The 21,050-nt window shown below is 42.3% G+C and overlaps 1 protein-coding gene and 1 non-coding gene across 2 annotated transcripts in view; one reads left to right on the top strand and one right to left on the bottom strand.

Moving 5' to 3' along the window:
* Positions 1-21,050, top strand: part of MLH1 (mutL homolog 1) — a 59,130-nt gene that overhangs the window by 24,135 nt on the left and 13,945 nt on the right. The window contains exons 12-13 of the mRNA XM_024132296.2: positions 438-814; positions 3,108-3,256. Coding sequence (XP_023988064.1) covers positions 438-814; positions 3,108-3,256 — 526 coding nt within the window. The remainder of the gene's footprint in view (positions 1-437; positions 815-3,107; positions 3,257-21,050) is intronic.
* On the bottom strand, positions 10,997-11,069 carry TRNAG-UCC (transfer RNA glycine (anticodon UCC)). The gene has a single exon. It is a non-coding gene; the product is annotated as a tRNA-Gly (tRNA).

Below are 21,050 nucleotides of genomic sequence, written 5' to 3' on the forward strand. Positions count from 1 at the left end.
CTTCTCATTGCAGTGGCTTCTCTTGTGGAGCATGGGGTCTAGGCACGTGGGCTTCAGTAGTTGTGGCACGTGGGCTCAGTAGTTGTGGCTAATGGGCTGTAGGGCACAGGCTCAGTAGTTGCGGTGCACGGGCTTAGGTGCCCCGTTGCATGTGGGATCTTCCCGGACCAGGGCTCAAACCCGTGTCCCCTGCATTGGCAGGTGGATTCTTAACAACTGTGTCACCAGGAAAGCCCTCAAACCAGTTTTTAAATTATAAGGATTTAGCTGAATTTTGTATTTGTGTATTTCTAATTTCATACTTCAAATTTTGGTCAGAATTGCTTCTATAATAATTCTGTAATGATATACCTGGTTCTAGCTTTTACTCCATTTCGGGACCTGTGCTTCTCTCCTTCATACACTGACTTTTCCCACTGTCTTCTTTTTTGACACAGACTTTACTACCAGGTCTTACTGGCCCCTCTGGGGAAGTGGTTAAATCCACAACAGGTGTGACCCTCTCATCTATTGCTGGAAGTGGCGACAAGGTGTATGCCCACCAGATGGTCCGCACAGATTGCCGGGAACAGAAACTCGATGCCTTCCTGCAGCCTGTGAGCAAGGCCCTATCCAGTCAGCCCCAGGCTGTTGTCCTAGAGGACAGGACAGCTGCTTCTAGTAGCGGGGCCAGGCAGCAGGATGAGGAAATGCTTGAACTCTCAGCTCCTGCTGAAGTGGCTGCCAAGAATCAGGGCTTGGAGGAGGATGCAACAAAGAGGACTGCAGACTCGTCAGAGAAGACAGGGCCCTCTTCCAGCCCCGAGAACCCCAGGTATGGCCTTGTGGGAAAGCACAGCTTGTTGTTTTTTTTTTTAAACTATTTTTTTTTTTTTGCGGTACGCAGGCCTCTCACTGTTGTGGCCTCTCCCGTTGCGGAGCACAGGCTCCGGACACACAGGCTCAGCGGCCATGGCTCATGGGCCCAGCCGCTCCACGGCATGTGGGATCTTCTCGGACCGGGGTATGAACCCGTGTCCCCTGCATCGGCAGGTGGACTCTCAACCACTGCGCCACCAGGGAAGCCCTAAAACTATTTTTTAAAATTTATTTTATTTATTTTATTTTTGGCTGCATTGGGTCTTCATTGCTGCCTGTGGGCTTTCTCTAGTTACTGTGAGCAGGGGCTATTCTTTGTTGCGGTGCGCGGGCTTATTGTGGTGGCTTCTCTTGTGGAGCACGGGCTCAAGGCATGCAGGCTTCAGTAGTTGCGGCACGCGGGCTCAGTAGTTGTGGCTCGCAGGCTCTAGAGTGCAGGCTCAGTAGTCGAGGCGCACGGGCTTAGTTGCTCCGCGGCATGTGGGATCTTCCCGGACCAGGGCTCGAACCCGTGTCCCCTGCTTTGGCAGGCGGATTCTTAACCACTGCGCCACCAGGGAAGGTCCTCCTTTGTTCTTTAATGAAACTACCTTCTAACTTGGACTGTCACAAACCCCTTGCATCTTCTCTCCCTGATTCGCCCTCTCCCTCCAATGGGTTGGTGCTTTGTCCTGGTCTACTGTCGGCCTTTGACCATGGCTTTAGAGTCACCCATCACAGTGGCCTTTGAAATATCTTAAATGTCCGTGATTCCAAACATTATTTAAAAACACATCAGAAAAAAAAAAATCAGAAGATTTATCCTTTAATTTTAGTATTGAATTTTGATAAAGCCTCAACAGCAGAGGTGGCTGGAAAGGGGGGCCTAAACTATCCGGAGGATTCTTCCATCCTACTCCAAGCTGCTTTCACTCCTTTCAGAAGAAGAACAGTTTCTCAGTTCGAATTATGAAACTCCCTGAAGTGCATGAGCTAGTGGTGAACGAGAGCTAGAGAGAGGGGGCAGGAACAGCCGTACTAATGACTGTCACTTAATTTTGAGCATCTTCAGTGTACACTCTGTGGGTGCTTCAAGGACATCTCACTGACATCTGTAAGGTGGATGTTCCTTATTCAGTGTGTGCGGGTACTGACCCTGGAGCTCAGGGTGAAGTCCTTTGCCCAAGGCCGCACATCTGCCTGGTGGCTGACCACTGAAACCCTGGCTCTGATTGCCCAGTGGAACTTGGGTGAGTTTTTTAACTCCGGTTTGCTCATTTCCAAGTCAGTCTAGGGAGATGGCTTCTAAGGATTTGTTTTCAGAGAATACTAAAGGATGCTAACGTTCACTGAGCATCCACTGTGTGCCAGATATTTAATATGCATTATCTCAGTTAATGCTCTTAACAGCCCTGCTGGGAAGTGTGACATTTCTGTTTATCACTTGGGGACTTAATGCTGTGAGCCATTTACCACACAGCAGAGGAATCTTTCTGAACCAGGAACGAGGGTGTCTCGCTTCTTGCCGAAAACCAGTGCTTCCCACGGCATTTGGGGTGAAACCAGCCTGCCCGCCCCCAGCTCACCACTCTCCCCGCCTTTGTGGCGCTTTGGCCATGCTGCTCCAGTGCTGACCTGACCTTGCTGAGCTCTCACCCCTTTGCTCTTGCTGGTCCCTCGGCGCAGGAACTCTCCGGCTTCTTGTCACCCAGGTCTCAACTCGGATGTCGCCTCTTACCAGAGACCTTTGTCCATTTAATCTAAAGTTTTCTCGCTTCCCCTTCATTCTGTTACCTTGTTTTATTTTCGTCACAGTATTTGTTGCTACTTTAAATGATCTTTCTTCGGTTGCTGTTTGACTCTCCCACTAGAAAGCTAGCATGGTGAGGGCAGGCACTTTATCATGGCTTTGTGAGGTTGGTATTATAACAGTGCCCGATGGACCGATGGATGGAGGGCTGAATGAATGAGATGTGGTGAGGTCAGCACACTTGATCAAGGCCCTGCAGGTCTCTGGGCTGAGCCAGACTCCAAAGCCCTGCTGCCTGCAGTGGCCACTGCTAAGGCCTGAGGGGTGTCAAAGAAGCAGTATCTGGGAGGACATCCTGATCTGGCTGGCCTCCGCCAGGGCAGGGAGCCCTCCCCAGATGTGGAGAGCCGGCCCAGAGAAGCTGCTCCCTTCTCCAAAATGCACGGCACAAAATTTGACTGAGTTGGAAACAGTTTTTTTAAGATAGTTATGAGCTGCCAGTTCCTCGTTTACTTTGCAGAAAGAGACATCGGGAAGGCTCTGATGTGGAAATGGTGGAGGATGCATCCCGAAAGGAAATGACAGCAGCTTGTACCCCCCGGAGAAGGATCATTAACCTCACCAGCATTCTGAGTCTCCAGGAAGAAATCAGTGAGCGGGGACATGAGAGTACGTAAGTGTTGAGGGCTGCCTGTGACTCCCAGGGCTAGAACTGCTAATGTGAATGTTTGGGAAGTGCAGGAAGCGTTTGTGTTGGGACAGCCTCTGCAGTGTGCTGAGCAAACCTCGCTTCCTTTAGTAACCCACAGCAACAGCAGCTGAAAAATAATTTTCAACTGGGAGAGAAGGGAAAAAGTAGTCTCTGGTTTTAGTTAGAATTAATTGATACTCTCGTTAAACCAGAGGGGTCAGAGTAAAGTGGTCATTTAAATAATCTTCAGTTTGGTTTCTGTCTTTGCTAAAAGCAGCACGGCCTGCCCTGGGTGTGCTGTTGCTGAAAGTGCACAGGCTCTGGGGGGGCCCTAGTTTGTATCTGGGCACTACTGCTTCTGTTGTGTGACTTTAGACTCATGACCTAACTTTTCCGTGACTCAGTTTTTCCTCATCTGTAAAATGAGATTAATTTCGCGCTTGAAGATTATTGTGCTGATTAGAGAGAAAATGTAAGTAAAACACTTGGTACCGAGTAAGGAGTCAATAGATATTTTTATATCCTAAAGATAAAGTGAAAAATCATTACCTTCCTCAGAAATAGCTTTCAGAACACCTGAGTATAGAACTCCATTTGAGTCCCCATTACTTCAAAACTAACTTTATGGTTTTAGTAATGAAAGGGGGCTCGTCACCTCCCAGGGATGAACTGACACAGGGACTGAGGTGTGTGATAGTGACGTGGCCCTAATAGCAGTCCTGATTCCACTTGATGAGTCACAGTCGTGCTCCAGGTGGAGCCATCATTGCTGGGCTCCACTGGGCGGCTCTGCACTTGAGTCTACACAGTTTAGCCCTGGCCTTGCTATTTTTCATCTACTACACATTTCTTGATTAAACAAGTTAACATTTTATAGCAGTGTTGAAATTTATCTTAAAATATGACAACCTGGACTTCTAAAAGAAATGAGTGGGGAATCCACTATCAGTCCAGTGGTTAGGACTCCACGCTTTCGCTGCTGAGGGCCCAGGTTTGATCCCTGGTCAGGGACCTGGGATTCCACAAGCTGTGCGGCGTGGCCAAGGAGCAATTTAGTGCCTTTCCCACTGACCCTTAGCCTCCTAAACAGCTGCTCTGACTCAGAGGCCCCTTACATCTTCTCTCTCAGTCACTGCTTGTTTGAATGAATGCAGGAAGGCCTCAATTTGCCTTTCCTTTTCTTCGCACTCTGGGCCTTTGTGTGTCTGCATGTGGGGAAAGGCATAGGGGGCCTGTTCCCTTGGAAGGCTACACGCTTCCTGTGACTAAGGCCTTGCAACTTGCAGACGGCGCTGCCAGTTGGCTTCTGATTTCTGTTTCCGTTAAGATTTGCTCCCGTTGCTCTTTCCCTCTCTTATTCGCCTTCAAGCTGGGAGCTTTTAAAACCATTTTAAATAATTAAGAGGAAGGTGGGCCATGACTTGATTTATTTAGCAGCATTCCTCACAGTTGCTTAATTGACAGACTCCCTCAGATTTGGAATTTACTGAGTTTTCTCTAAGGATTTGTATTCCTTATGCAAAGCAGGCTATTTAAAGTTATAATTTCAATAAATTTCTGAATAGTTGCAAACTATTTTCAGTGCAGTACAAAGCTAACCTGCACCAAGTTTGGTCAGGTTTGGAGTTCATTGATGAACTGTTGATGAATCTAAATGTTCTGAAATTGTATGTTCATGAGTGCTACCTCATTTCATTCTAGAATAGTCTTGTGAGGGAGGCAGAGCAGATGCTGTTATCTCTGTTTTAAAGATAAGGAAATGGAAGATGGAGAGGACAGATTAGGTGGAACATCCCTACAAGGCAAAACTGGCCTGGGTGCCTGCCCTGTGGAGGGTGGGTTGTTACTGGTGTGGCCTGCATCAGAGATGCTAGCCCAGTATTTAGGTGCAAAACTAGATCAGCTGCTCTAGATCACATGTTGGGATGAGCACAGCATGTGATCCCTGATCCCTCAGGCTGAGGCTGTTTTCAGACATGCAGGGTAGGGTCTTACAGAGGGAGTCCCAGTCCTGGTGTGGGGAGTGGGGTGAGCACTTTGGAGCCAGGAGGACTCTGCTGAAGCTTCTGCTACACCATTCCGTAGCCCCTCAGAAGTCTGTTCACCTTTGTGGGGCCTTTCCCTGCTCTGTGAAATGGTGCTCCTGCTACAGCCCTTACTGGGCTGTTGTGGTGAACACCCAAGACGCCATGTGCAAAGGTGGGGGTGGGGCCCTGCCCACTGCATCTGGTGATGCGGCCCCAAGCAGGGGTGCTGCTTGTCTCTGAGTTGAATGCCTACGGGGATTTCTCTGAAGCTCAGATCTGGGGAGGCAGGCCAGAGCCTGGCTGTTCCCCCACAGAGCTGTGACCCTGGCCCAGGAAGGAAGTAAGATGCTTTCCTTTAACGACATTCTTAGTTGCACTTATTTGTGTGATTATTTCATCGTGGTACCTGGCAGAGTGCCTGGCTCGGGGGCTCAGGAGATCTTTGCTGAAGGAGGGATTGGGAGGAGCCGCCTCGGAGGGGAAGTCCTGGAATCTGTTTTTGAGGGACGTCAGAGTTGAATGGTCCATCAGACAGCTCTCGAGTCTGTGGATTTACCCAGTCCTCCTGGGTACACTTACGAGCAACAAATGAGGTTAATTTCTGGCCCAGTATTCCCTCACGTGTTCCGTGGAATTAGGCTTATCCTGGGTTAATAATGACTAAGTTACTTATTGCCAGTCTGTTAAGGAGGATGAGGAATGTCTAAGTTATTTGCTATCGCTTGAATCTGAAAATGTGCTTAGCATTTCATCCACAACTTTATTTTCTTGATCTTTGGTGAATAGTCCTGGGTTTAAGTGTACACACTCTTGTATGGTTTGTCACCACGTGACAGCTTCTTTTGGTTCAAGAAGTCAGTTCAGGGGGCTTCCCTGGTGGCGCGTTGGTTCAGAATCCGCCTGTCATTGCAGGGGACACGGGTTCGAGCCCTGGCCCAGGAAGATCCCACATGCTGCGGAGCAACTAAGCCCGTGTGCCACAACTACTGAGCCTGCTCTCTAGAGCCTGTGCGCCGCAACTACTGAAGCCCCCGTGCCACAACTACCGAAGCTCGCATGCCTAGAGCCTGTGCTCTGCAACAAGAGAAGCCACCGCAATGAGAAGCCCACGCACCGCAACGAAGAGTAGCCCCCACTCGCCGCAACTAGAGAAAGCCCATGCGCCGCAATGAAGACCCAACGCAGCCAAAAATAAATGATAATTAATAAAATATAAAAAAATCTTAAAAAAGAAAACCCAGAAGTCAGTTCAGCAGACATTGCACCGTGCTGAGCCCTGAGGCAGAAAATGCATTGAATGCACTCAAACCCCTGTCTCAAAGGAGTCCATGCTGTTGGGGGGTGGGGGAGGTGTTGGTAAATCGCCGGCTGTGACATAAGGTAGAATGAGGGACATTCTGGAACAGACACAGAGGCCGCGTCACCAGGGTGACAGGGTAACATCTGCCTGGAAGGGCTGCTTGATCAGCTCAGGCAGCAGCCAGAGGCCCTGGTGCCAGGGGGCTGCCAGGAAGCAAGCTGCACACGTGGCCCTTAGGAACCAGAGGACAGCTCACCCTTCCTTCAGGTGGCTTTACTTGCTGCCTCTCAGAGAATGTGCTGAGACACTAGGCTGCTGTTATGAACTCGGATGTGTGGTTTGGCTTTGAAGCACAAAGGATTTGGTCCTATTTTGCTGCTGGCAGAATGGCAGGGAAACGCCCGCAGACCTCCAGTGCTGTGGGCATAACTAGGAGAGGAATGAAGCACAGGTTCTAGAGGTCCTAATAGGAGGCCGGAATGGGTGCAACAGCCTCATGGAGCCCAGGGTGGAGAAGCCCTGCCTGTCCTCCTTGTCGACCTCCTGTCTGGATGGAGCCCCCTGCAGGGAGCCAACGGCCCCCTCGCAGCCCCCTGGCCAGGCTGGCCCTTGGTGGCCTGTGGATGCGTCAGAGCTTTGATGAAAATCTGTATGGAAAAATCTCTGACCCTTTTTTTAGTAAATTACACTGCTTCTCTTTCCTCCAGTGCCTCATTATTCAGGATTATTTGATGTTCTCCAGCTTTTAAAATAATCATTTTCCACCTACGCAGAACATCCTGTAGAGACATTGAGTTTCCAGTGGGAACAGAGGATAACAATTATTCTAAAAATGAGGAAAATAAGCCTCTTCGGGGGGAGCAGAGAATATTGCAGAACTTATGTAACAATGTGAGAACTCGTGTGGTGTCCAAGCTTAAAAAAAAAGTACAGTAAAAATGTGATGTACAGGCTTATGGCTGTCCCCAGACCCTTGCCCTGCTGTCTCCATCCCCTCTCCCCTGTCCCCCTTTGTGGTGGTATGCTTACTTCTTCCATTAAATATATATGTATGTACACATACACACACACACTCAGATAAATTAGTAGATGCAAAATCATGCTTATGAAACATAAGTAGGATCTACAGGAGGAAACAAATGAACGCTAACTTAAAGGAACAGCTCGTTGCCATCACCTGTGCAGCCCTGTGTGCTCTTTCCCTGTCCAGCCCCTTCCCTCCTCCCTTAGGGTAACTGTGACTCTACATTTTGTGATTATTATTTCCTTTCTTTTATTATAGTTTTACCACCCATATTTGTAGCCCTACAAAATTTATTGTTTACTTGTACAAATTTTAAACTTTGTATAAAGGGAATTATGTTTTTCTGCAGTGTATATAAGTATACACATCTTCCTAAAATTTATCCATCTTGCTACGTTCTGGTTTACTTTTTCTGCTTGTAATAGATTCCACTTCCTGACTTTGCCACATGTTTAGTCATTCATTCTGCTATAGAAGGACATGTGGAGGACTCCAGGGGCGTCACCCCTGGCTCTCAGCCCCCAGCCCCTTTCCTGGACCTGAGCAGATCAGGAGCTTGGCACACTGGCCGGGAAGCTCTGGGCAGGGTGGACACACACTTAGAGTTACTGCTGGCTTGTAAAGTGACAGCTTGTTTTCCAAATGGGTCGCTAAGTGTGTGGTCTCACCAGCAGTGTGGAGAGTTGCTTTGCTCCACTGTTTCTCCAGTGTTTGATATTGTCAGACTTTTTACCAGTTCGGTGTTTGTGAAATGGTGTCTAATGGTGGTTTTCATTCGTGTTTCCCTGATCACTGATAAAGCTGAGTAGGTGTATTTCCTCTTCTCTTAAGTGCCTGTTCTAGTTTTCTGCTCATGTTTCTGTTGGGTGTTTGGTCTTTTCTAACTGATGTTAGAAGTTCTTTATATGTTTTTTCTAGACAGTAATCAGTTAGTGAAAATATCTTCCCTCAGTTTGGGGCTCATGTGGTATTTTTTTATGAATGCTCCCCCCCATATATATATTTTTAAACTTTTAAATTTTATTATTTTTAAACATTTTATTTTATATTGGAGTATAGTTGATTAACAATGTTATGTTCGTTTCAGGTGTACAGCAAAGTGATTCAGTTATATATATCTATCTACAGAATAGATATATTTATCTAGTGTTTTTCAAATTTTTTTCCCATTTAGGTTATTACAGAGTGTTGAGCAGAGTTCCCTGTGCTATACAGTAGGTCCTTAATTAGTTATTTATTTTAAATATAGCAGTGTGGGCATGTCAATCCCAAACTCCCAGTCTATCCCTCCCTGCCAAGTTTGTTCTCTAAGTCTGTGAGTCTGTTTCTATTTTGTAAATAAGTTCGTTTGTATCTTTGTTTTTTTAGATTCTGTATATAAGTGATATCATACAATATTTGTCTTGCTCTGTCTAACTTCCTTCACTTAGTATGATAATCTCTAGTTGCATCCATGTTGCTGCAAATGGCATTATTTCAGTCTTTTTAATGGCTGAGTAATATTCCACTGTATGTATGTGCCACATCTTCTTTATGCATTCATCTCTCGATGGACATTTAGGTTGCTTCCATGTTTTGGCTATTGTGAATAGTGATGCTATAAACATTGGGGTTCATGTATCTTTTTTTTTTATAATTTTTTTTTTAACCCCACATTTGTTTATTTATTTATTTTTGGCTGTGTTGGGTCTTCGTTTCTGTGCGAGGGCTTTCTCTTGTGGCAAGCGGGGACCACTCTTCATCGCGGTGCGCGGGCCTCTCACTATCACGGCCTCTCGTTGCGGAGCACAGGCTCCAGACATGCAGGCTCAGTAGTTATGGCTCACGGGCCTAGTTGCTCCGCGGCATGTGGGATCTTCCCAGACCAGGGCTCAAACCCATGGCCCCTGCATTAGCAGGCAGATTCTCAACCACTGTGCCACCAGGGAAGCCCTCATGTATCCTTTTGAACCATGTTTTTCTCCAGATATATGCCCAGGAGTGGGATTGCTAGATCATATGGTAGCTCTGTTTTTGGTTTCTTAACGAATCTCCATACTGTTCTCCATAGTGGTTGTACCAATTAACATTCCCACCAGCAGTCTAGGAGGGTTCCCTTTTCTCCACACCCTCTCCAGCATTTGGTATTTGTAGACTTTTTGATGATGGCTATTCTGACTGGTGTGAGGTGATATCTCATTGTAGTTTTGATTTGCATTTATTTAATAATTAGTGATGTTGAGCATCTTTTCATGTCCCGCTTGCCCATCTGTATGTCTTCTTTGAAGAAATGTCTATTTCGGTCTTTGCCCATTTTTTGATTGGGTTGTTTGTTTGTTTGTTTGATATTGAGCCGCATAAGCTGTTTGTATATTTTGGAGATTAATCCCTTGTTGGTTGCATTGTTTGCAGATATTTTCTCCCATTCTGTGGGTTGTCTTCTCGTTTTGTTTATAGTTTTCTTTGCTGTGCAAAAGCCTTTTAGTTTAATTAGTTCCCACTTGTTTATTTTTGTTTTTATTTCCATTACTCTAGAAGATGTATCAAAAAAGATATTGCTGTGATTTATGTCAGAGTGTTCTGCCTATGTTTTCCTCTAAGAGTTTTATAGTATCCGGTCTTACTCAAAATGGGTTAAACACCTAAATATATGTCTTCTTTGGTGAAATGTCTATTTAGGTTTTCTGCCCATTGTTTGATCGGGTTGTTTAGTTTTTTTGTTATCGAACTGTATGAGCTGTTTGTATATTTTGGATATTAGGCCTATTGGTTGCATTGTTTGCAAATATTTTCTCCTTGTTTGTAGCTTACCTTTCTTCTGTTTGTGGTTTCCTTTGCTGTGCAAAAACTTCTAAGTTTGATTAGGTCCCATTTGTTTATTTTTGTTTTTATCTCTATTGCCTTGGGAGACTGACCTAAGAAAACATCGGTATGATTTATGTTGGAGTGTTTTGCCTATGAGCTCTTCAAGGAGTTTTATGCTGTCATGTCTTAATGTTTAATTCTTTAAGCCATTTTGAGTTTATTTTTGTGTATGGTGAGAGGGAGTGTTCTAACTTCATCGATTTACATGCAGCTGTCCAATTTTCCCAGTACCACTTGCTGAAGAGACTGTCTTTTCCCCATAGTATATGCTTGCTTTTTTTTGTCAAAGATTAATTGACCATAGGTGTATGGGTTTATTTCTGGGCTCTCTATTCTGATCCATTGATCCATATGTCTGTTTTTGTCCCAATACCACACTGTTTTTTGTTGTTGTTGTTGTTCTGTTTTTGTTTGTTTATTTGGCTGCACTGGGTGTTTGTTGCAGCATGTGGGATCTTCATTGCGACACGTGGGATCTTTAGTTGTGGCATGTGGGCTCTTGGTTGCGGCATGCAGGATCTAATTCCTTGACCAGGGATCGAACCTGGACCCCCTGCATTGGAAGTGCAGAGTCTTAACCACTGGACCACCAGGGAAGTCCCATACCACGCTGTTTTGATTACTGTCACTTTGTAGTATGTCTGAAGTCTGGGAGGGTTATGCCTCCTGCTTTGTTCTTTTTCTTCAGTATTTCTTTGGCAATTCTGGGTCTTTTATGCTTTCGTATGAATTTTATGATTTTTTTTTAGTTCTGTGAAAAATATCATGGGTAATTTGATAGGGATTGCATTAAATCTGTAGATTGTTGTGGGAAGTATGGCTATTTTAACAATATTAATTCTTCCAATCCAAGAGCATGGGATATATTTCCACTTCTTTGACTCTTCTTCAGTTTCCTTTATTAATGTTTTATAGTTCTCACTGTATAGGTTTTTCACCTCCTTGGTCAGGTTTATTCCTAAATATTTTATTTTTGGGGGTGCGATTTTGAAAGGTATTTTGTTTTTACATTCTCTTTCTGGTATTTCATTGTTAGTGTAAAGAAATGCAACCAATTTCTGTGTGTTAATCTTGTATCCTGCTACCTTGTTGAATTCATTTATCAGTTTTAGTAGTTTTTGTGTGGAGTCTTTAGGGTTTTCTGTATATAGCATCATGTTATCTGCATATAATGACAATTTTACCTCTTCCCTTCCAATTAGGATATCTTTTATTTCTTTTTCTTATCTGATTGCAGTGACTAGGTCTTGCAATAGTATGTTGAATAGAAGAGGCGAGAGTGGGCATCCTTGTCTTTTTCCAGATTTTAGCGGGAAGGCTTTCAGCTTTTCACTGTTTAGTATTATATGGGCTGTGGATTTGTCATAAATAGCTTTTATTATGTTGAGATATGTTTCCTCTATACCCACTTTCGTAAGAGTTTTTTTTTTTTTTTATCATGAATGGATGTAGAATTTTGTCAAATGCTTTCTCTGCATCTATTGAGATGATCATGTGGTTTTTGTCTTTTGTTTCTGTGGTGTATCACATTGATTTGTGAATGTTGAACCATTCTTGTGAACTTGGGATGAATCCCACTTGACTGTGGTGTATGATCTTTTTTATGTATTGTTGGATTTGGTTTGCTAATATTTTGTTGAGAATTTTTACATCTATATTCATCAAAGATATTGGCCTCTAATTTTCTTTTTTGGTGGTGTCTTTGGTTTTAGTATCATGGGTGATGGGGGCTTCATAGAATGTGTTTGGGAGTGTTCTCTTCTCATCAATTTTTTGGAAGAGTTTTAGAAGGATCAGTATAAGTTCTTCTTTGTAGGTTTGGTAGAACTTGCCTGTGAAGCCATCTGGTTGTGACTTTCGTTAGCAGTGATTGGTCTGTTCAGATTATCTGTTTCTTCTTGATTCAGTTTTGGTGGGCTGTATGTTTCTAGAAACTTGTCTATTTCTTCTAGTTGTTGAATTTGTTGGCATGTTCATAGTACTCCCTTATGGTTTTTTGTACTTCTGTGGTGTTGGTTGTTATGTCTCCTTTTTCATTTCTTGTTTATTTGGGTTCTCTCTCTTTTCTTCTTGGTGAGCCTGGCCAGAGGTTTGTTGATATTGTTTAACCTTTTAAAGAAGAAGCTCTTGGTTTTATTGATTTTTTTCTATTGTTTTTTTAATCTCTGTTTTATTTATTTCCTCTCTGATCTTGAATATTTCCTTCCTTCTGCTGACTAGGTTTTGTTCTTCTTTTTCTAATTCTTTTAAGTTGTCTATTATGTTGTTTATTTGAGATTTTTCTTGTTTTTTGAGGAAGGTCTATATGGCTGTGAACTTCCCTCTAAGAAATTGTTTTGCTGCATCCCATAGATTTTGTATGGTTGTGTTTTTATTGTCATTCGTCTCAAGGTATTTTTAAATTTTCTTTGATTTCATTATTGACCTGCTGGGTTTTTTTTTAGTAGCATGTTGTTTAGTCTCCATGTAATCGTTTTTTTCACATATTTCTGTGGTTGATTTCCAGTTTCATGCTGTTGTGGTCAGAAAAGATGCTCGAGACAATTTATATACCCTTAAATTTGTTGAGGCTTGTTTTGTGCCCTAGTGTGTGGTCAATCCTAGAGAATGTTCCATATGCAGTTGGAAAGAATTTCTTTTTTTTTTGGATGTAGTGTCCTGAAAATATCAATTAAGTCTAATTAACTGTTCTATTGTATTATTTAGGATCTCTGTTGCCTCACTGATTTTCTGTCCAGAATATCTGTGCATTGATGTGAGTGGGATGTTAAAGTTTCATACTGTTATTGTATTCTTGTCAATTTCTCCCTTTATGTCTTTTAGTATTTGTCTTTTGTATTTGGGTACTCCTGTATTAGTTGCATATATGTTGACCTGTATGTATTAGGTGCATATATGAATGCAATGATCCTCTTCTTGTATTAATTATTTTATTATTACATAGTGTCCTTCTTTATCTTCATGGCTTTTGTTTTAAAGTCTGTCTTGTCTGATATGAATATTACAACCCCTGCTTTGTTTTCATTTCTGTTTGCATGAAATACCTGTTTCCATCTCCTCACTTTCAATCTATGTGTGTCCTTTCCTCTAAAGTGGATCTTTTGTAGGCAGCATATTGTAGGCTCTTGCTTTTTTATCCAATCTGCCACTCTGTGTTTTGATTGGGGTGTTTAGTCCATTGACATTTAAGGTAATTATTGTTAGATATGTATTTATTGCCATTTTAAACTTTGTTTCCCTTTGATTTTATATTTCTTCTTTGTCCCTTTCTTTTTTGTTTTTCCTTTTGTGGTTTGATGATTTTCTTTTGTATTTGCTTATGTTCTCTTCTTTTTGGTTTTTGTGAATCTATTGTATGTTTTTGATTTGTGGTTACTGTTTTTCAAGTATATTAACCCCTTCCTATATCTACTTGTCTTAGACTGGTAGTCATACAGGCTCAAACACATTCTAGGGAATGAAAAAAAAAAATCTACATTTTCTTACTTTTCTCCCCCACATTTTATGATTTTGATGTCCTTATTTACATCTTTGTGTTCATCCTTTTGCTGTTTCATTGTGGTTATTATTAGTTTTACAGAATTTTTTTTTTTTTAATCTGTGTACTGGCTTATTTAGGTGATTTGCTTTTCCAATTGTGATTTTCTCTTCCCTATGCATTCTTTTCTGTTTAGAGAAAACCTTTCAGTATTTCCTTTAGGATAGGTTTAGTATTGCTGTATTCTTTTAGTTTTTGCTTGTCTGAGAAATTCTTTATCCCACCTTCTATTCTAAATGATAATCTTGCTGGGTAGAGTATCCTAGGTTGCAGATGTTTCCCTTTTAGGACTTTGGATGTATCTTGCCACTCTCTTCTGTCCTGCAGTGTTTCTGTAGAGAAATCAGCTGATAGCCTTATGGGGGTTCCCTTGCCTCCTTTGTTTTCCTCTTGCTGCCTTTAGAATCCTCTCTTTAACTTTTGCCATTTTTATTATAATATGTCTTGGTGTAGGTCTGTTTGGGTTTACCTTGTTTGGGATCCTCTGTGCTTCCTGTACTTGGATATCTGTTTCCTTCTTTAGGTTTGGGAAGTTTTAAGCCATAATTTCTTCAAATACATTTTTGATCCCCTTTTCTCTTTCTTCCCCTTCTGGAATCCTTATTATGCACACATTGGCACAGTTTATATTATCCCATAGGTCTCTTATGTTGCTTTCATTTTTTTTTTTCATTTGGCTTTCTGTCTGCTGTTCTGATTGGGTCATTTCCATTATTCTATCTTCCTGGTTATTTATTCATTCTTCTGCATTATTTATTCTGCTATTCATTGTCTTTGGTTCAGTTTTCATCTCAGCAAATGAGTTTTCTAATTTTTCTTGGTCCCTCTTCATAGCTTCTAGTTCCTTTTTACAGTACTCTGCATTTCTGTCAACAGCCTTTCTAAATTCCTTCAGTATTTTCATTATGTCCTTTTTGAACTCAGTGTCTATTAGACTGAAGAGGTCTGTTTCATTGTTTGTTATTTCAGGGGAATTCTCTTGGTCTTTTAATTGGGAGTGGTTCCTGTTCTTGTTCATTTTACTTATAGTTCCTTCTAGTTCCTTTTTACAGTACTCTGCATTTCTGTCAACAGCCTTTCTAAATTCCTTCAGTATTTTCATTATGTCCTTTTTGAACTCAGTGTCTATTAGACTGAAGAGGTCTGTTTCATTGTTTGTTATTTCAGGGGAATTCTCTTGGTCTTTTAATTGGGAGTGGTTCCTCTTCTTCATTTTACTTATAGTTCTCTTGCACTATGAGTTTAGGAGAAACAGTCATCTGCTGTGGTCTTGGAGGGCTATTTATATGTGGAAGCATCCCTCTGTAGCTTGTGTGGGTTTAAGATTTTTTTGGTGTGAGGGCTCTTTTTAGTCTGGATGCCTGCCACCTCTTTCCTTAGTGTGTGCTGGCCGTTACCTCTTGATAGTGGATGTGCAGATGCTGTGGCTGGTGCCTGGTCGTGGATTTCTCAGTGGCAGCTCACATGTGCCCCCAGAGCACATGATTAGAATGGAGGTGGCTTGGGACTGCTCCTGGAGTCTGGGAGGGCAAAGTGGGCAGCTTGAGACTGCTCCTGAAGTCCAGGGGACAGCAGTGACTCGTGACTGCTCCTGGAACTCGTATAGGCAGTGTTTTGCTGCCTTAGAGCTCGCACGGGTAGAAAGGCTGTAATGGTGGTTCCTGCCCCTCCCCTCACGCACTACTGACACAATGGCACCTGGCCTCTAAGGCAGCCCAGGCTTCCTCTGCATACACCATCAGGTGTGTTTGCACCAGGCTCCAGCCGCTTCAGGCTGTTTCTGTGCAGTCCATCCCAGTCCTCTCTCTGGGTCTGATCTCTGAAGCCCAAGCTTCCGCCCCCAGCCCCCGCCTGTATTGGCAGACAGGTGTCTCAGGCTCGGAAGTGCAGAGCTGTGGTACTGACTGTGTGCATGTTTTTCTCTGTTCTAACTGCTGCAAACTGGTTGCTGTGTTCTTCTCTGAGGCTCTGAAGCTCCCTCTCTGTCCTGGTTGATCTCCCCACCGGTGACGGGACTTCCCAGGGTACAGGAACCTTTCCTCTTTTACAGCTTCATCCCAGGGATGCAGGTCCTGTCCCGATTTCTTTCTCGCTTTCTTATTTATTGATTGATTGCCCCACTTGGTTACGTGGAGATTTTCTTGCCCTTTCAGAGGTCTAAGGTCTTCTGCCAGTGTTCAGTAGATATTCTGTGAGAATTGTTCACATGTAGATGTATTTTTGATGTATTTGTGGGAAGAGGTGAGCTTCACGTCCTAGTACTCCGCCATCTTGATCACTCCTCTACCACACATTGGCCTTTTAATCTTATTTAGGAAATTCTATCTCTGGGATAATTAAATCTATATTCTTATATTATCTCCTAAAATGCTTATACTTAAATCTCTAGTCCACCTGGAATTAATTTTTGGTATATGGTGTAATAGTCACAGTTTCCATGTGAATATCTCATTGTTTCATATTATGTTGTTACTGTCAGTTTGTTTGGGTTTAGCCAATATTTTCTGCTCATAATTCTTTTCCTCAGACCTTTGACAGTCTGCCCTAAGCACCTCCTTCTGTGGGGCCTGAGATGACAAGCTGAGTTTTGCTTTGTCTAATCCATCTTTATTTTGATAAGTTTCTTTGCTGGGTTTAAAATTCCAGATTGGCAATTATTTTTTTCTCAGTGCATTGAAGGTGTTATTAGTCATTGGCTTCTATTGTTGCTGTTGAAAATTCAGCTGTCAGTCTTATATTTTACCACTTTGTGGGTAATCTCTCTTTTCTCTCTGAGAGCTTTTAAGATCTCTTTAGTGTTCTCCTTATCTCAGGTGTGGATTTTGTTGGGCTTCCTGGAGCTGAGGTTTGGTGTCTTTCATCACTTCTGGGATATTCCCTGATTTTTTGTCTTGAGAGTCTCCAGTTACTGTCTCTCCCTGTCCCCCGTCCCTTCCGGGACTTACTTACATATTTATTCTTCTCCATGTTGCATAAGCTGTCTTTCATATTTTCCATTTCTTTGTCTCTCTGTGCTGCACTTTGGATAATTTTTTTAGATCTACCTTACCATTAATTACCTTGCCAACTTTGTCCACTCCGTTCAGTCTATCTTGATTTTTAATTTCAGTTATTATATATTATTTTTGTCATTTTTTTAAACTTCTTTATTGGAGTATAATTGCTTTACAGTGGTGTGTTAGTTTCTGCTTTATAACAAAGTGAATCAGTTATACATATACACATGTTCCCATATCCCTTCCCTCTTGCGTCTCCCTCCCTCCCACCCTCCCTATCCCACCCCTCTAGGTGGTCACAAAGCACCGAGCTGATCTCCCTGTGCTATGCGGCTGCTTCCCACTAGCTATCTATTCTACGTTTGGTAGTGTATATATATATGTCCATGCCACTCTCTCACTTTGTCACAGCCTACCCTTCCCCCTCCCCACATCCTCACGTCCATTCTCTAATAGGTCTGCATCTCCATTCCCGTATTACCCCTAGGTTCTTCATGACTTTTTTTTTTCTTAGATTCCATTTATATGTGTTACCGTATTTGTTTTTCTCCTTCTGTATGACAAACTCTAGGTCCATCCACCTCACTACAAATAACTCAATTTCGTTTCTTTTTATGGATGAGTAATATTCCGTTGTATACATGTGCCACATCTTCTTTATCCATCCATCCGATGATGGACACTTAGGTTGCATCCATCTCCTGGCTATTGTAAATAGAGCTGCAATGAACATTCTGGTACATGACTCTTCTTGAATTATGGTTTTCTCAGGGTATATGCCCAGTAGTGGGATTGCTGGGTCATACGGTAGTTCTATTTTTAGTTTTTTAAGGAGCCTCCATACTGTTCTCCATAGTGGCTGTACTGCATGAGCTGCTTGTAAATTTTGGAGATTAATCCTTTGTCAGTTGCTTCATTTGCAAATATTTACTCCCATTCTGAGGATTGTCTCTTGGTCCTGTTTATGGTTTCCTTTTCTGTGCAAAAGCTTTTTTTTTTTTTTTTTTTTTTTTTTTTGGCGGTACGTGAGCCTCTCACTGTTGTGGCCTCTCCTGTTGCAGAGTACAGGCTCCGGATGCGCAGGCTCAGCGGCCATGGCTCACGGGCCTAGCTGCTCTGCAGCATGTGGGATCCTCCTGGACTGGGACACGAACCCGCGTCCCTGCATAGGCAGGTGGACTCTCAACTACTGCACCACCAGGGAAGCCCTGTGCAAAAGCTTTTAAGTTTCATTAGGTCCCATTTGTTTATTTTTGTTTTTATTTCCATTACTCTAGGAGGTGGATCAAAAAAGATCTTGCTGTGATTTATGTCAAAGAGTGTTCTTCCTATGTTTTCCTTGTGTAAAAGTTCTTGCCTAACCCTCGCCACAAGCAAAAGCCTATTGGCCTTTGGTCAAAGGCTTTCTCCACAAGCGTAACACGTTTGGTCTCATGTGGCCTCTGGGGCCCTAGGTTACCGGGCTAGGAATCAAACTTCAGGAAAGTTACTCAGGAGGCTGCCGACTGCCAATTATTTCACCAGGCAGCCCAATCGAGTACATCGACTTGTATTTTATTTTATTATTATTTTTTAAACATCTTTATTGGAGTATATCTCTTTTACAATGGTGTGTTAGTTTCTGCTTTACAACAAAGTGAATCAGTTATCCATATACATATGTTCCCATATCTCTTCCCTCTTGCGTCACCCTCCCTCCCACCCTCCCTATACCACCTCTCTAGGTGGTCAAAAAGCACAGAGGTGATCTCCCTGTGCTATGCGGCAGCTTCCCTTTAGGTATCTAATTTACATTTGGTAGTGTATATATGTCCTTGCCACTCTCTCACTTCGTCACAGCTTACCCTTCCCCCTCCCCGTATGCTCAAGTCCATGCTCTAATAGGTCTGTGTTTTATTCCCGTCCTACCGGTAAAGTCTTCATGACATTTTTTTTCCTTAGATTCCATATATATGTGTTAGCATACGATATTTTTTTGGTCCTCTTGACTTACTTCACTCTGTATGACAGACTCCAGTTCTATCCACCTCATTACAAATAACTCCGTTTCATTTCTTTTTGTGGCTGAGTAATATTCCATCGTATATATGTGCCACATCTTCTTTATCCATTCATCTGTTGATGGACACTTAACATGCTTCCATGTCCTGGCTATCGTAAATAGAGCTGCAATGAACATTTTGGTACATGACTCTTTTTGAATTATGGTTTTCTCAGGGTATATGCCAGGTAGTGGGATTGCGGGTTCGTATGGTAGTTCTATTTGTAGTTTTTTAGGGAAACTCCATAGTGTTCTCCATTGTGGCTGTATCAATTGACATTCCCAGCAGCAGTGCAAGAGTGTTCCCTTTTCTGCACACCCTCTACAGCATTTATTGTTTCTAGAGTTTTTGATGATGGCCATTCTGACCGGTGTGAGATGATACCTCATTGTAGTTTGGGTTGGCATTTCTCTAATGATTAATGATGTTGAGCATTTCTCTCATGTGTTTGTTGGCAATCTGTGTCTCTTCTTTGGAGATATGTCTATTTAGTTCTGCTGGCCATTTTTGGATTGGGTTGTCTGTTTTTTGGTATTGAGCTGCATGTGTGGCTTCTAAATTTTGGATATGAATCCTTTGTCAGTTGCTTCATTTGCAAATATTTTCTCTCGTTCTGAGGGTTGTCTTTTGGTCTTGTTTATGGTATCCTTTGCTGTGCAAAAGCTTTTAAGTTTCATTAGGTCCCATTTGTTTTTTTTTGTTTTTATTTGCATTTCTCTAGGAGATGGGTCCAAAAGGATCCTGCTGTGATTTATGCCATAGAGTGTTCTGCCTATGTTTTCCTCTAAGAGTTTGATAGTGTCTGGCCTTACATTTAGGTCTTTAACCCATTTTGAGTTTATTCTTGTGTGTGGTGTTAGGGATTGTTCTAATTTCATACTTTTACATGTAGCTGTCCAGTTTTCCCAGCACCACTTATTGAAGAGGCTGTCTTTTCTCCACTGTATATCCTTCCCTCCTTTATCAAAGATAAGGTGACCATATGTGTGTGGGTTTATCTCTGGGCTTTCTATCCTGTTCCATTGATCTATATTTCTGTTTTTGTGCCAGTACCATACTGTCTTGATTACTGTAGCCTTGTAGTATAGTCTGAAGTCAGGGAGCCTGATTCCTCCTGCTCCATTTTTCGTTCTCAAGATTGCTTTGGCTATTCGGGGTCTTTTGTGTTTCCATACAAATTGTGAAATTTTTTTTTCTAGTTCTGTAAAAAATGCTAGTGGTAGTTTGATAGGGATTGCATTGAATCTGTAGATTGCTTTGGGTAGTATAGTCATTTTCACAATGTTGATTCTTCCAATCCAAGAACATGGTATATCTCTGCATCTATTTGTATCATCTTTAATTTCTTTCATCAGTGTCTTATAATTTTCTGCATACAGGTCTTTTGTCTCCTTAGGTAGGTTTATTCCTAGATATTTTATTCTTTTTGTTGCAATGGTAAATGGGAGTGTTTTCTTAAATTCACTCTCAGATTTTTCATCATTAGTGTATAAGAATGGCAGAGATTTCTATGCATTAATTTTGTATTCTGCTACTTTACCAAATTCATTGATTAGCTGTAGTAGTTTTCTGGTAGCATCCTTAGGATTCTCTATGTTTATTATCATGTCATCTGCAAACAGTGACAGCTTTACCTTCTTTTCTGATTTGGATTCCTTTTATTTCTTTTTCTTCTCTGATTGCTGTGGCTAGAACTTCCAAAACAATGTTGAATAAGAGTGGTGAGAGTGGGCAACCTTGTCTTTTTCCTGATCTTAGTGGAAATGGTTTCAATTTTTCACCATTGAGGACAATGTTGGCTGTGGGTTTGTCATATATGGACTTTATTATGTTGAGGAAAGTTCCATCTATGCCTACTTTCTGCAGGGTTTTTATCATAAATAGGTGTTGAATTTGGTCAAAAGCTTTCTCTGCATCTATTGAGATGATCATATGGTTTTTCTCCTTCAGTTTGTTGATATGATGTATCACGTTGATTGATTTGCATATATTGAAGAATCC

The sequence above is a fragment of the Physeter macrocephalus genome, chromosome 18, assembly GCF_002837175.3.
Source record: "Physeter macrocephalus isolate SW-GA chromosome 18, ASM283717v5, whole genome shotgun sequence".
In the NCBI taxonomy this organism is placed as follows: domain Eukaryota; kingdom Metazoa; phylum Chordata; class Mammalia; order Artiodactyla; family Physeteridae; genus Physeter; species Physeter macrocephalus.